This window comes from Puntigrus tetrazona, chromosome 11 (assembly GCF_018831695.1).
Source record: "Puntigrus tetrazona isolate hp1 chromosome 11, ASM1883169v1, whole genome shotgun sequence".
Lineage (NCBI taxonomy): Eukaryota > Metazoa > Chordata > Actinopteri > Cypriniformes > Cyprinidae > Puntigrus > Puntigrus tetrazona.
Genome location: NC_056709.1, coordinates 21,332,567 through 21,349,843, shown reverse-complemented (window position 1 = coordinate 21,349,843; position 17,277 = coordinate 21,332,567). Strand labels below are relative to the sequence as shown.

The 17,277-nt window shown below is 37.0% G+C and overlaps 1 protein-coding gene across 4 annotated transcripts in view; it reads left to right on the top strand.

Annotated features, from left to right (window-relative positions):
• Window positions 1-731: 731 nt before the first annotated feature.
• kaznb (kazrin, periplakin interacting protein b) overlaps window positions 732-17,277 on the top strand; it is a 124,846-nt gene continuing 108,300 nt past the window's right edge. For 3 of the 4 annotated variants that reach the window (XR_006252084.1, XM_043252043.1, XM_043252044.1), the window contains exons 1-2: window positions 750-994; window positions 1,163-1,352. Coding sequence is in view for 3 of the 4 variants with exons in the window: in XM_043252043.1 (XP_043107978.1) it covers window positions 1,277-1,352 (76 nt within the window). In the remaining variant the exon portion in view is untranslated. Of the gene's footprint in view, window positions 995-1,162; window positions 1,353-17,277 lie in introns of all 4 variants that reach the window. The other variant, XM_043252041.1, reaches the window with a different exon arrangement.

Genomic DNA, 17,277 nt, shown 5'->3' with positions numbered 1-17,277 from the left:
GGATGAGACCTGAAGCTAGACCCATAGAATTTACCAATGGCCACAGCCATTTTTACTTTAAGAAAAATGAATATAACTGCATAACGTTAAAACTTTCATGTTTGTATATGTGTGTGTATATTGTGTATGTGTGTGTGCGCATATATATATATATATATATATATATATATATATATATATATATATATATATATATATATATATAGGCCTACATATTTATATATGCATATAAAGAACCAAATTTAGATTTAGATAGACTGGTTGAATATTTGGAAAGTTGTGACAATGAAGTGACAGTGAAGACACCTAGACATGACAGTGTTGTTGCATCAGATATCAAACCGAGTTGCATCTGCAAAAAAATAATTCTATACTTTTTCCTCCAACCCAACTTTTCTTAGCTTTTTTTCCCCATGTATTGACTCAAACTACTAGTTTGTTTTTGTCAAGGTTGTTTTACTGGATGTATGATGTATTTCCACAATGCAGACATTTCATACATTTTTAAGTGTCCAAATACATTTTGGGGGTCACTATAGTTCAATAAATCCAGAGGTTCCCCTTATTAATATATCTCGTTGTGTGCTCCAAGTGATATTTTGCGATGAGTTACCCAAAATGAACTTTCCTTTTCAACCTCTCCTCTCTCCTCCACAGGGGGAGGAATTAAAAAGCAGAGCTGCAAGAGTTGCAAAAAAAATCTTTTCCCTGCAGCAGCGCTTCTTACGAAACGGATCGTCGAGTTGAAGGGAGAGAGAAGGCAATGAAAGGGAGGGGTAGAGCCGAGGCAGAGGGAGGAGAGAAGAGGGCACACGTACCCGATCAGAGCACAACAAACGCCAGTCCACCCTGAGCCTGGGGGAACCGAAGGCTTCTCACTCAGTCGGCGGGACAGAGTACGCTGGACCAGGAGCTTCAGACCGCCGCGCTCAGGCTGGAGAAACCTGCCAGCGAGGCACGACCTCAACACATGATCATAGAGCGGCAGGAAAAGGCAAGACATCATTGCTCTGATTCTCTCTCTCTTTCAAGCTCGCTCTCCGCACACACTCTCACTCATTCTCCTTGACGCACACACAGACACACTCCCTCATTATCTTGCATGTGAGTGAGGCTATTTCTCTCCATCCTGAGCAGAAACCTCTGTGCTATTCTTACCCAGCTGCAACGTTGCTCCAGCTGCTGTTCTCAGAGGGGACGGACGACAAACCGGTGCTTTTCTGCGTGGCGTGTCATTCAGAGACTTGCCCGTCAAGCCTAGTGGGACATCCCGACAATGGAGGACACTCTCACCTGTACTCCCACCACCTTTTCCCAGGTCTTCGGCCGCCAAGGACAGCTGATGCAAGCTAGTAAGTACCTTAGATCTGTCCGAAAAACATGCGCTTTGCAAGGTTATGTCAATTTGCAGGCCTTGGGGTGGTAAATATCAAATCTCGTCTGAGTGCTTGCTTATGGTCTGTGAAAGCTCTGCTGGTCCACTGCAAATCCTGATCTCTTGGTTTAGGCGCCCAGCATGCAGAGGGAAAACCAGCTTTTCTTCCCCGCTGCTTTCAGCCCGCTAATGAGCTGCACAGAGTCAAGAAATGTGTCTGCGGGTGTGTGCGTCTCATCTCGCTTATGAATGTAGTGATCTTAATAAGTCAGTCATGAGAGCCGGGGCTGAAAGAGGAACATGAAAGTTATGTTGAGCAACTAACTCAGATTTTTCAGGGTAGAGTGAACCTCTCCAGTGCAGTTCTGTAACAGTGCATTAATTCCTTGACAGCTTCATAAATATTGTACTCCTAAGCATTGATGAATTATGAATTTTGTCTTACAAAAAAAAAAAAAAAAAATCCCAGTGCTATAAATAGGTGCCGCTTCATAATTTCTGTCTCACAGGTTGTACTTCTGCATTTAACGACCTGATACGGGCTTGTAAAAGCTTACCAAAAATGTTCAATCCTTTTCTTAACAACCACAGATGGAAACTAGTGACAAATTAACTTGGAATTAAACATATTAATTATTATACAAATTATATAAAACCTTTAATTTATTTGCATAAAATATTTCAAACCTGAGATTTAATATGCACACATTGTAAGGTGTTATTTATGTGCCAAAATATAATGGACTACATGAAAATATGAACATTTTAAAATAATATCCACATATTGTAATGTGTTTTATTCATAAAGGAATGTGATCCAAAACTCTAGATTTATAGTACTTTTTATTTATTTTTAATAATTCAACAGTGCTTAGGACAGCAATATTTATAAAGCCGTCAAGGAATTATTGTACTGTTTTAAAATGACATTTAACATTCTGTTAGGTGATGATAGCCTTATGATGAAATGTACTTCTGCAATGCTTTCACAGACGTCTCAGGTCTGCATCAATATTTTATATTACTTTATTGCAGATTTTCACGTCAAAGTTACAGTTTAGATGTCGGTAGAGCAATTGAATTAAGGAGACTTGCAGCAGGACGCAATTACTCAAACAGCGGTTTGTAAACGACCGAGATATTAGCTGTAATGACAATCCAAACAGATTTTAATATGATGCTTAATTCCGTGTCTCTACACATTAACATGCCAATTAGCAGAGACATGCCATGCTGCCGAGTCGCCGTCGAAAAAAACACGTGATTACCCAGTTCCTCTGGGACGGAGTTTGAAAAAGCATGCATCTATAACAGCAGCCCTGGAGAGTATCAGATGGTGAAGGCGGTCAGTTCTGAGCTTGGATTAGATATATATTTGACTTTATGTTTTTGAGAAATGTCTTTCTTTCTAAAGCAGCTCACAGTATTGCTAAAATACAACCTAAAATGTTTGTGTCTAAAATGCAGTTTTTAATATTTCAAAATGGACATGGACAAAAAATGTTGTATAAGATGCCTTTTTTTATGGAAATGTCCTTAAATTACCTTCCTCTGCAGGAGGTCTTTGCACTTTAAACCTCTAGTCTAATTCCAAATTAATTTTTTACTTACATGAACTGCATCTTTCCTAGAAAATCCAGTCGATTTTGCAAAGAGTGGTAAAATGCTCATTATCTTGGTAGATTTTACGTTCTGAGATGTTTTGAGATCATTGTGGAGAACAGCAGCCGTGAAACAGGATGTTTGGGTGTTGGGTTTGCTCTCCGTCTGTTTGCTCTCCTGAAATAGAAGAAAACTTTTATAAATAATGCCCTTTGTTTGCTTTATTTCCGCAAACTCATTAGCTGTTTGCTATGCAGGGATGTATTAGTGTCTGCAGAGTGTGTGACATTGCCATGATTAATATTCTGCGTGTGGCTTCGGAGCGCTGAAAGCCTCTTTACTGAATTTGTGTTTCTGAAGTGCCTGAAGATGAGACTCCTCTGCAATATCTGAGCCTCTGCGGTGCCGAAATACTGTATGTATTACCATCAGCCACTTCTCTGTAGCTCTTTGCTTTGAATGTCTCACATTCTGGATCATCCATAATGATGAGATTTTGTAGTTTCGAAACATTCTGATGTGTTGTTCCCCGTGGACACACTGGACGTGGAATTTTCTGAAGTTTCTGCCTTTATAAACAATGAACTGATTTGAAACGTCTTTCATTTTTTCTTTTCTAATTTGCATGAAAGTCTTCCAACAGGAGGATATGGTGGTGCTTTTCGGTGCACTTTCGCCTCGAACAATTTTCTCTTTTAACATTGATCAAAGTGCCCTGTTTTTGCTCCATAAGTGTTTTGAAAGATCGTCTTCAAGCGACGCAAAATGATCCATGGCGTAGGTCACTGGCATGGGGCGCCAATGCTTTTATGTTCTGTGTTGGTGTTTAAATGGGTATGCATGAGCGTGGCTGAGATCCAAGTCTATGCACTCACCCGCCGGCACACAGACTGTTTTGGCTGACGTAACGGACATGGCTGGACGGGGCTGCAAGTGTGGGCTCATTTGTGTGTGTCTGCAGATGTTAGCGATGGTACAATATGCAGTGCCAGTGATTCTAATATAGGCATATGCCTGTATAAATTTTTCATGTTGCAATTAATTGCTAATGCATTTCTCAAGGTGTACGGCGTTGTCACAGCATTGAAATGTTTTTTGCAAAAAACTGTTGTCATATTACAGCTTTAATACCTTTTTTCTCATAACAAAAATATATGAACATTTCAGTACAATAAATGAATGCGCAAAAAGAGAAAAAAGCAGTTTATAATTACTTTGATTTTAACGTGTTCTTAGATTTTGAATTATCTAAGATGAATTCATATTTAGAATAATTTTTCACTGGGAGTTTATTTTAACTAATTTATTAACTAATGTGAAATAATGAAGAACGCAGAGTGTTACAGAATAATAAAGAGGCTGCTGTGAATACATAAATCTGAATGGATATTTAAATCATTTCGATTAGAATGTAGCGCAGCTGCTTTGTTTATGGGGTTTATGGGGTTTCCAGGGTAACGGCTGTTTCAGCTGTATATCTCCCTCTACTGTCAGAGAGTGAATGCGCGCTTTCGTTTAGCTCGTCTCTCACGTGTTCCGCCATGGGCTTCTCATCCCTGCTTGTTTGCATCAGAGTGCACACGTGTCTTCGACGCAGCTCACGGCGGAGTTGTGCGTGTTACTAGTTAATTGGAAAAGTGCTCTTAAAAAAAACCGATAACAATACCGTGCATATGATATATCGCATTACCGAATATCGAATATTCTAACAGGGGCCCGCAGAGCCAGACGGAGTTACACGGAGTCTCAGGATGTGCTGACCTCTTTTCCCCGCTGCGTATTTGATTAAGAAGTTCTTACCCTGGGAATAAGCCTTGACACTGCATAACAAGTGTGACCTCACACATGTGTATTTAATATGCTTAATTCTTATTGGTCAGTTGGAAAAATCTGCAGTCAAACATTTAACTGATAATTTGTATATTTAGTAGCAATTTCCTGTGTGCTAGTTTCATGCTGCATCACTCTGCACTCTCTTTTTCCCCCATTTCAACTCAGATCAATATTTCATACCCATTTCTGTGAAATAATTAGTGGATGACTATTGCCTACATCATTTTTTAATTGTCTCCATAAAGTATTTTAGTCAAATTTTGTAGAATGCAAATTACAGTTTGCTTAATAAATTCTAAAATTAGCTATTAAAGGATTAGTTCACTTCTAGAATAAAAATGTTCAGAAAAATGTTCTCACTATTACGTCATCCAAGATGTTCATGTCTTTCTTTTTTCAGTGGCAACAACGTTTTTTGAGGAACAATCTCACAATCCCAGCTGAAGAATAATGGTCTTATCTATTTGTCATTTTCTACAAAAAGAAGTACTTAACCACAAATGCTTGTCTTGCACTATATATGTGCCTTTAAGCTGTGGTTCCCCATTGAAGACCACTATATGAAGAAAAACCCTGTTGTTTTTCCTCAAAAACCTTAGTTTTTTTCTACTGAAGAAAGAAAGACACGAACACTTAGATGACATGGGTTTGAGTGAAAAATCAGTACATTTTCATTACTGAGTGAACTAATCCTTTAAGCCAGCATTCAAGCTAATGTATGAATTTAGGTTTATGTTACACTGTCTCTGTGTGCATCTTTTTGATTTGGGAGCACAGAATTCAGGTTTGTTTTGTCAAGTCTTCATTGAACCGAGCCCAAGAATAAGTCACCTTTCTGCATCATTGGCCCAGTGTGGAGGAGGCAATATAACAGTGGGAAAAGAATAGCATCAGCAGAATTGTCTAGAAGTTGGGACATCTTTTCTTCTGTCACCTCCACCAATAAATAGAGGGCTGATCTATGTCCCTCTCGAGGGAGGAAGCCATGTTCCTGTCCTAAAGCCCTATATTTGTGCAGACAGGGCACAATCAGAGCTCCTCTGTTACTACAGTGTAACACTGACATAGAAGACAAGTGTAATATGTAATATGTATTAAAAATATTGGTCACACTTTATATTAGGTGACCTAAACTCTATGTACTCGCATCAAAAAAGTAAGTACAATGTACTGTATTGCAAAATATTTTTTTTTTTGCTGCTGTTGAGGTTGGATACGGGTAAGGTTAGGCACAATAAGTGCATTGTACCATATTATTCATTTAAATGTTTGTACATAGTAGTCCACTTAAAATAAAGGGGGACCAAAATATATTTTTTGTTGGCAGGTATTTATTGGTAGATAACACTATTTATCTGTTAATCACTATTTAACAGTAGATTCACTTAATATAAAAAGCTATTTGTCAGTAGTTTCTGACACTAGCAAGTCGTTAGTTGCAATGTGACGACAAACACCAAAATGACACACTGCTACATTGCTTGCATAATAATCTATGACTACTTCTCCCATATGTTTTCAGGCATATTTTCACGGGACATTAGATGCTCACAGACTCATGCTTTAATATGTGCATATGTTGCTCACAACAGAATGTTATTCGCAACATTGTACTGTTGAGCGTTTCTGATGCACAAGATTGCAAAAATCAATTTCCCTGAACCACTTTCTTTGCAGTGGTTATATTGTAGGTTTACTGACAAATCTTTATCGACCCGGAGACATTAGGTGGTCCTCGCGAGGCCCGACAATCACTCCATCTGGGTCAATGGATGGATAATTTGAGAGCTTCTCTTTCTTAATCACCATTATTGAATGTCACAACCATCTGATCATTGGCTTGAGAAGCTGCTGAGACGGAAAGGCCTCGTGGTCATGCCATTTGATTTTTAATGTCTAATTAATGTCACGCAATGGTATAACAATAGGCCCGCCGGGTCTTGTAGGGAATACTTTTGTACCAGCGTGAATTTGCTGATCGAATGTCGCAAATATTAATTCCTAAAACTTTGGTGTTCACACAATTGGTCGCAAATCCATTTTTCTTCTAAGTCTATTTGAAAGAAACTGGTTTTAAGTGGCAACGCAGCCGTTAGTGCAGAAAAGGCTTAGCTTACAGGCAGCGCCGCGTTGATTAGAGCGTTCTCATGAATTTTAAGCAGGGGCCAGTTTTGTTTGAATTTAAGCTTTGGAGTTTGGAGATTTCTAAACTATTTCACTTGTAATAAGAAAAGTGATGTAACCCCCTCTAAACTGCACGAAGTACACACAACATTTCCCCTGGAGAGCTTCCGTGAGGAAGAAGTTGAAAAATGATGTAGCACATGAGCCTGATGCTGTTTACCGTGAGGTTAGGTGTGATTGTAGGCTAGCCTGCAACTTGGCATGCCGGTTTTATCCAATTGACGGGTTACTTTGGAGCCTAAAATTGCTTTGGATATCAGTCCCTACACATGATGATTCTGAACTGCTCTGAATAGTGTTTACATCTGAGGGAATATATTTTGACAGAGGCAGCTGGCAAGACTTGAGCAGCTAAAGAACTTCCTGCATGCAAATTTGTTTTCTTCTGAAACCACTTCAAAGGGATCTCGTAATGTGTCTGTGGCAAGTGCGTCGTGTTTTTAATTTATTTATTTAGAAAATTTGACACATCATCCGGAATGTGGGATTAAATCCACATATTTCGTTTTCATTATGTAACCCGAAGACTGCTTAATATTATCAGATCCTCCCCAGCCTCCTCCGTCAGTCTCTCTTATAGTCTTTGTGCTGTAGAACTTTTTACGCAAGGGTCAATTTCACACCTTTCTAAATTTACGCATTTGGGAAAAGCTGTAGCGCTCTCTCCTTGTCTTTATTGTACACGAAACCTTGTACTACAGTTTTATAGCAAAGAGCTTGTTTTGAGATTAGGTTTCTGTCATGCTTTAGTGGCCAAGCATCCGTTTTTAACATCTGCAGCAGCAGATTATGCTGCTCTCTCTCTCCATGGAGAGAATAATTTTAATCACTTGCTGCCTATTTGGTACCTCTTCCTTTATATAGGATTTGCCGTATATCCAACCTTCTTGCTGCTTTTATTTTTAACCTTATGCCTAGTCTTATCTAAAGTCTTCTGCTCCTCCAGATTGCATTTTTTTTGTGTCAAAATGTAATTTATTTCATGTGATTCGCTGCTCAGGAAACATTAATATTAATATTGTTATAAATTTTGTAACAGGTAATGTCTATTGTTTTTTTTTTTAAACCATGATAAATTATATGATGATTAAACAGTTTGAAATAGCAGCATTTATTTGAAATACAAATCTCTTGTGACATTATAATTGTCTTAAGCCGTCACTTTTGACAGTTTAAATGTTTAAACGTTTCATCGCTAAATTAAATGCTAAATTAAAGATAATAATAAAAAATACATTTACTTGAATTGTAATTCATACATAAACCAGTAATCACAAAGTTAGGGTTAGGGCTAGTCAATCCAAATTTGTGGACTCCATATTGTACATTTTTAAATTTTTGCAATGCAGATTTTTGTATTTACCTAAATCTTCACTGTAGCTTTAAATAAATATATGTTAAACTGCAATAAAAAATCTCAAATCTTGATGCCAGCCTACATGACTATTTCATTGTCGGCATGAAAATTTATGAGAAAATGGATGTCAGACCTTTAATAAATCATTTACCACCTCGTGAGTCAATCATAAAATGTCTTTTTGGTTGATGTAACCTTTAAGAGTGGCGCACTTGCTGGAATTTTTTTATCCAGTTGGGTTGTTTGTTGCTTGGAAAACCATGTGCATTTGCTAAATACACACATTATTACTCTTTTGTTTCGTGTGTTATCATGTAGAGAGGTTGCTCAGTTAACACTGTTATTATCTGTTTCAGCCTTAGACACACACCGCTCTCCCATCTGTGCGCAATACGTGACTTGAATATTAAACCAGTACATTTTACTGCTCAATAGTGATGAGTCTCCTGACATAGACTAGGGTAGACATGTTTTTTTTTTTTTCTCTTCGTTAGACGCCATTGGCTTAGCCTGTAGGATTGGGACATATTAAAGAACATGGGTGGAATATTCTGCCGGCTCTTCCTAGATGTATTATGAAAACTGTGTTGAATGTTATATGCTTTGACTTTCATTTGACTTAAGGCTCAAGCTTTATCTTTGCTCGTTCTGCCTCATCCTTTGCTCAAGGAGGAGTGCTGCTGTCATTTGCTTGCAAAATGGCAGATATTAGCAAACAATTCAGCTTGTGTTGACACACAGGGATTGAGAGGTGTGACAAAAGGGGTTTATTTTAAGCAAGATTAAGCAAAATGAGGACACCGCCATGAGTTCTGATGTCAGCAGCCACGTTGGCTTTGCTCGGTGACATGTAATAGACTAAAGCTTATTAGTGATCAGTCACACTTTGGGCTCCCTCCAGGCAACGCTTGATTTAGACATCTGAGGCAGAGCTGGGAAAAACTTTCTCGCTGATTTAAAATGATTAAAGGTATTACTGCGATGAGAGGTACATTCAGAAGCCTAAGGGTTAAAGTTGAAAGCTCAGCAGTGCCGGTGTTATGTAAAGTCCAGTGATTGCTCAGGTAAATGTCCTCCTTGTTCTTTATTCACTTGATCGAACATAATAGTTATTATGTATCTAAAGTATAATCATGTTCATTTTATGTTAAATAAGTAGTATTATCTAGTTGTTTAAATGTACATTTTTATTTACATATACATAAAATCTTACAATAACACATTGATTTTCAGTATTGTTAAAAACTGATGTATTGATTTTTGAAAGTATATGTCTCAATGTAGCGTTTATATCACTTTACACAGAATAGACACATTTTAACACGCATGCGCTGTTTGGCGCTCAAGTAACTATTTTTAACATTATTATTATAATAAAAAATTCTTATTCTAATAATAATGTTAAAAATGGTTGCTTTCCATTTAGTGGAATCGGTACTACAATTTCTTCTGTATTGTTTGATTAACTTAAAGTTCAAAAGAAAACAGCATTTATTTGAAACACATGCAACATTATAAATGTATTTAATTTAACTTTTAATCAGTTTAATGCATCCTCAGAAATCAAAAGTATATATATATATATATATATATGTTGCTTGTATGATAAATATATTAATATAAAATATAATTTTTCATTCAGTTTATTCTGGCTTTTGTAATTCACCTGCTTCCCAGCATGCCTTTCAGCATGAATAATTGATATGATGCATTTCAGACTGTTTGCCAGTTTTATGTAGACTGTTGTTGATTCTGTTGTCACATTTAGTCGCTTATTGTCTTGTGATGTCAAGATGTGTTTGTTTTTCTGCTTAAAAGGATGTTAGCTGACGTTAGCCTTGTTGTGCTTGTTGAGGTCTGTGTGGAAAGTTATTTTTCATAAATCAAAGTAATCATGTGATAATCATGCTTTTAACCACGAGATGGAACAGTTTAAAATGTAGTAGAGTAAGCTCCTGTAGTAGAGTAACTTCCTGTAAATAGGTCATTGTTACAAAGATGGCAGGTTTTATGTCATGACAATTTGACATTTTAAGTTCAGTCAGGAGTTTTACTCATAATTGAAATTTTTTTTTATGTTCCACGAGCACCTTTTTTTGAATGCATGACGAGTCTGTCAGTTTTTGACATCTGAGGTGCACCGCTGAAGAGAGTTCATTGTGTGCATCCCACTGAAGGCACATGATTGACTCAACGTGGCAGTAACATTTTGATTTTGACATAACCTAGCTATGGGCAACAGACATGTCTTGAGCGAGCTAAAGGCTTCTTGTGCTCTCAAATGCCTAGATCAGCATTGCTCAGCTATGGATGGAAGTAAACAATCACAATCCATAGAGTAGGTGCTCTATAATTCAGATTTATGGAGGGGAAAAGCCACCCTCTGCACTCTTCATAACTGTCTTTTGTCTTCTCTCCCCATCAGACTGACTAACGGCAGGATGAGGTCATATTCGGCAGTGGCAGACGGAGAGGAAATGAGACAGGGGTGAAGAGATTAATTCATGCAGGTCTTGGTCTTGTGCGGGATGAGTGAGCCATCTATCATGGAACCAAGAGCCTGCTCTTCTTGCACTTTGAGCAGAGATGTCTGGATTATGGGCTGAAATGGCTGGAGTGAGGCTGCATTTAGTGAGCACAGCATCTTCTGCAAACCCCTTTAAATATTTTATAGGTTCTAGTTCAAGTAGATGCTACAAAAAGCTCGGCCTGATACATTGTTTCTTTCATATAGCTCCTCAGTTCAAACCAAATATTGCTTGTCAGCTTAGGTAGTATATCATAAGATAAATAATTAATGAGATTTTATTAGTGGTTGAGTGCTCATCCATGTGTAGGAACGAGAACTTTGAATAATTTCGAAGGCGATTATGTTTTAAAATGTTTCATCTTATGTTTTAACTCGCATACAATTTAAATGAAAAAGGTTATATTATAATTTATATTTTGTTTTATTCACATGTATATAATAACAGAAATATGGAAGTTAATGTCTGCTTTGATGTAGTACAATTAGCATATGAAGTCATTATGAGATATTATGAGAAGTAAAAATAATAAATGAACAACGTGAGAAAAAAAGATAATCAAAAAATGTAAATGTTATTTTTGCTTTATATTTTTAACTTGCATTTAAAATACTGAAAAAATACTAATAATGTTTATAAAAAAAATTGTTTTATTCACAAATAATATTTAAAAATAAGGTTAAATACCTGTGTTATTCTATATGGAAGTAACACACAAATAAAGTTGTATTATGAAAACTATTAAATTAAAATATTAATATATTAAGTATATTATTATTAACTGGTGTTACTAATATTAACTGGTGCATTCACACCAGTATTGAAAAGATTACTGCCATATAAGTGGTTTATATAAACTGTATATGTATAAAGAATATAGGAATATAGCTTTTTTCCCCCAAATATTGCATTATTTTATTTCAACATGTTAAAAAAAACAAGCGTTAAAATCTTAACAACGTGGCCTGCTGTGAAGACAATGAGCTTGTTGCCACAGGGTGTATTGATGCTGGTTTGAAAAGCTATTGCGTTTTTGCAGCGTTTTGTGTTTTCTTTCCATCATTAAACCAGATCCTCATGCGGCGGGATGCTCGATTAACAACAGCCAGATATACCAGCAAGCATCAATGTCACACCTGAAGGTGGACATTACCTCCACATCCCAACCACAGCGCCAATTTTTTGGTTGGTCAAGACGGCTACTTTGCAAACTTTGGTAAAACTCACAATTAACTAGTTGCTTATTAGCATGCCTTTTATTAACAAATTGGCTGTTTATGAGTGTTTAGAAAGTATATATACTGCATGACAACAGTACGCGTTGCTAATCCTACCCTAAACAGCTACCTTACCAACATTTGCAGGCAGAGAGTGTTTTGGATTGGCTAAAAAGCATAGAAGTGGTGTAATCTCTGTGAAACCTGTTTCAGTGTAGTTGTGCATGTGCTATGACACGAATAATTCGGTGCAAAATGATGTTTGCATAACAATGCGGTGTTCGCGAATTATACACTTAGCGCCCTAAACAAATCCTCGTTGCTCCGCGAGGTCTCCTTTTTTTGTGTCGGAAAAGTTTCAGCGCTTGCGTTCTCTTTTTTAGAGGTGTTGAGGAGTGCTGACCCACTTTCCTCCTCTGAATATGACAGGCGCTGGCATTCACACACAAACACCCTTAATTGGCTCAAGCCTTGTCACAGGTTCTCCCTGTAGTCCTTGCTTTGCAAAGGCACATCATCGAGGCATTAAAAATCGACGTGCGCTGTGTCAGTGCTAATCTGCCTCAGGGACGCCTCTACCTAGTCATATTTATCTTTGCTTCGCATGTAAAAACTTTCCTTTGACTGTTTTCTCAAGCCGAGTCTCAGCAGGGAGAGTAGGCATATATAGGCCTACTTACATTTGCATTTATATTTCATTTAGCAGACGCCCCGTACAATACTTCTTCCCTTTGTATGTGGTCAGGTGGTTCTTAATTTCCCCAGTCTGAATGTAAAAAAGCCAGCAGCGGCTTGCATCTCATGAATACATTTTGCATGTGGAATATTCCACAGTATAAGCTAATTTGATTTCACAGTGGCATGTTGATATGAACCCAATGTCAGTTGGCTGTTAGAGTCTTTATTATCGTGGCGTGGCATTTTATATCCAGAAATGCCTTCGGCAGGACCTGTCTGAACTTCGTTTGCTTCCTTTCGCATTGCGTAAAAATGCAAATGCAAATGCGATCTGACCTCTTGTTTAGTGGGATCAATATGGACAATTAGGCAAGCACCCTGTCCCACACAACTGCTTATCTACCCTATTGTTACATGCTTCATTACAAGTGTAATTGATGCTTTGTGCTTTTTGTAGCTCTAATGTCAATTTAATTCTCTCTCGCTTTTTCTCCCTAAAAGGCCTGACTAGCATTAAGAGGAAAAAGGGAGAAAACGTGTAATGCAATTCAAAGGCATCCAAGCTAGTCCACTGTAAGCCCTGGGCTGGTTATCAAAGGGTCAGAAGAGGCTTTTATCTTCAAAAGCTTTGTCAGAGCTTGTATTGGAATCTGTTTTTCCAGAGGCTTAAATTCAGCGAGAAGGCGTCCAAAGCATAGCGAGCTGTACTGCAGGATGTCTCACTAGGTGGCGGACTGATCAAAGATTTCACCTGAGGAGGGCAGCCGCTCCGCTTCTAGCGTGACACGGCTGGATCACGACAGCGTGCAAACTGTGATGCCTAGAAGTATTTGCTCGGCTCTATGTACCAACTTGACCTCAGTTTCCCCCTTCTGTGAGTAACGGAAGCCCTGGTGTCGGAGAAACCGCTTTGATTGTAGAGATCACTCATTTGGGTTGGGTTACTATACTCTCATACTGCTTCTATAGAAAGCCTTTAGTGTGCACACTACTTTTTCAAAAGTTTGAGGCCTCAGCTGTTATATTTCAAATAAATGCTGCCCTTTTGAACTTTCCACTTATCCAAGAATCATGAAAAAATGTATATTAGTTCCTACAAAAATATTAAGCAGCACAGATATTTTTATCATTGATAATAGAACTTTTCTTGGGTGCCAGATTAGCATATTAGAATCATTTATTCATGATGCTGAAAGCTTTGCATCACAGGAATAAATTGCATTTTAAATCAGAAAGCAGTTCTTTTATGTTGTAATGATATTTTGAAATATTACTGCTTTTTCTGTATTTTTTATCAAGTAGTCTTAATAGGTATAAGCATAAGAGATGAGGAACCTTTGAAATGTAGACTATATTGTGCAGTAGAATTAGAAATTCTGTGTACTACATTCAGAATTCTGCTCAATTCACTATTTTTATGGTGAGTATTAGGCTGTGTATATTGTGCACAGTATGCAGATTTGAATCATACCGTTAACATTTATGAAATGGAATGTCTACAGTGTGTAGAATATGCATATTTTATGCTATATTCACAAAGACATAGTTACAATGATATGCAGTAGGTATTATGCAGCTCTGTATGATATGTTCAGAATTGCCTTTATACATATTTTTATAAGCAATTAGAATTTATTTAAAAAATAAAATCTATATTATCTTGTTTTTTTTTTTTTTTTTTTTGCATTACTGTATGTATATTGTCCACAGTATGCACATTTGAAAGGAATAGTTCATGAATATAGATTAAAATGTTCTCACCCTCAGACTATTCAAAATGTAGATGAGTTGGCTTTTTGATTGGAACAGATTTGGTGGAATTTAGCATTACTTCACTTGCGCACCAATGGATTCTCTGCAGTGGATGGGTGCCGTCAAAACAAGAGTTGATAAAAATGTCACAATGATCCACAAATAATCCACACGACACCAGCCCATCAGTTAATGACTTGTGAAGTGAAAAGCTGTGTGTTTGTATGAAACAAATCCATCAAGATGTTTTTAACCTGAAACGGTTGCTTTCGTTGCTTCCACAATGTCTTTTATCTCTTATTTCTCTCTCCTTCTGCTTATTGCTAATCAGTCCAAAAAGTGAACATGATTTTCAATAAACTTGGATTAAAAATTATTTTGGGGGAAATGTAACATACAGCCATTTAAAATATAAATTTTTGCAGTTTTGCATGCTTTTTTTTAAAAAGTATTATGCAGTAAGCAGTATACAAGTATTCCATTCCTCACATAGTTACGCTCATTATTTCTCATTATTGTTAAAACAAAATGTGTTATCAGCATACAGTGTGTCTGAACCTGAAATTCATATAATTTAGTCTTTTTTTTTTCAGAGAAATCAGATTTATTCATGTGTTTAATGTAATTGAAATCATTTCTCATCAGATTCCCATTCATTGCTTGAGTTGCTATATCTTTTAGAAACCATATGGGGGCAATATTGTCTCTTTAGAAAGTCAAATGTACCAAATATACCTGTCTGGTTCATCCTAATGTGATTTAACGCTTGACTCTAACATTATAATCACTTGAATAACCTCTAAATGCTAAATAATTAAAAAGGTGCCAAGACACCTTCAATAAAGTGATTTTTTAAACAGTATAGCAATCAAGACTCAACGTAAGGGAGATGTTGTTTTCCGTAATCTTATTGTTGATTTGGTAACACTTTTAGTGCTAATTGCAGCTGCTGAGATGTAATGAATTTGACAGAGTACAAAACGCAATATAATAGGGATGCAGAAAAATATAAAGATCGTTTTGCCTGGGATTTTGAAATCTGAATGTATCGTATGATAATAGTTCAGCTGTGTGTGATGGAAAGCATTTCCTGTCGTTGGGATTCTAGCATAGCAGACATTCTTCCCTTGAAGAATCACAGATTGCTGCGAGAATATGATCCGCAGCGTTTTTTGGCGATACTGTTGAAATAAACCTAAGAATGAGCTCTGACTACAATTGCTTTAACAAAATGCATTGTTTGCCTGAGATCCAAGCAAATCGGTAGGCAATTGCACACCTCGATCGCGAAGAAAAATGTTCAAAAAAAAGAAAAGTTCAGAATGATATCACTGAGAATGTACTTAGCCCACCGGCTTTTGTGTGAACTGCTACAATCGCTGTAGACAAATTCAAATTGCGCTGTGGGGTTAATCTTCTGTGAAGAGCGGGTCAGTGAGAAAACTCTGAGCAACTTTGCCATGGTCTAGGTGCAGCCATGATTAAGTGTGACAGGTAAAGAGTAGTTCTCTGAGAGCCTGATAAGAATGTTTTAGTCTCTTGCTGAAATATACCCTGGCTGCGGTCTACAAAGGTGATTGGTTGACATTTGCTAAATGTTACTTCATTACAGAAACACACTCCACCCGCTGACTTGTTAGCAGTTCTCTTTCCTCTACGATTTAATGCTAATTTATTCACTGTGAACGTTATTGTGTTTGTAACTGAGACAGTTGAGTAGCCTACATAAGCAACCCCTGTTAATATGTTATATATGCTTCAGCTGCATCTACGCTGAATTTAGTCAGAAATTGTCTTTTTTCTTAATGCATTCATAAATGGTAATATAATTCAATATAACATTAATAGGGCACATTTATTATATATAATGTTACGTATTTAACTATTGTTAGTATTTTACTGATAATCGTACTTGTTTGTGTAATAAAAAAATCAATAAAAATATTAAATGTAATGCACATTTGAAAATAAATATACGAGAGCCTTTGTGCTGCAACTATTTAATAAAAACAATTGAATATTTTAAACACTAGGTTATATATAACAGATCTGACATTTCATGTTCATTATAAAATTTGTGAAATATTTTAGGATACAAGAAAGCAGGCCTATCTTAAAACCACTCTAATTGGCTTTATATAAAAGCATCCGTCAGAGACATAAATGAAAATCAACCAAGAATTTGTAGGTAATGGAAGCACAGAATTTTGTCAAATGTGCCTAATCATACACAATGATTTATTTGTTTATAAAACACCCCAGTGTCCCTTCCAACAACATGATGTTCAATAAAGTTCTCAGTGTAAAGCAGTCAAGCAATCTTTGGAGGACAGCCATGGGAAAAAGCTCTCTGACTGATAAGAGCAAAGCCTCGCGGCATGTGTGACATTAACATTGATCTGAGAGCAAAGGAGGGCTGCTTTGTCACCATGGAAACGGGCGCTGAGACGGTCTTAAGTTAAACTTTCATTTATTGATGTAGGGAGTTTTCCCCATCCTCATTTGAATTTTGATTACAGCGGCTGTCGAAATACTTTGAATTTTGTTGAGAAGAAAAATGAAGTTCACTCTATCTGCCTTTTTATTGTCAGTAGAGGAACCTTAGCAGGTCCTTTTGGCACTCTTATCAGAGAAGGGCTTTTTTATACTTCAGTAAATATTAATGCAATTACTGGCAGTCACAAGCGCAGCACTACAGTCGTGTGCGGTGAAAAAAATTCAAAGCTGTAATGTCCCCGTAAGCCGGGAAGT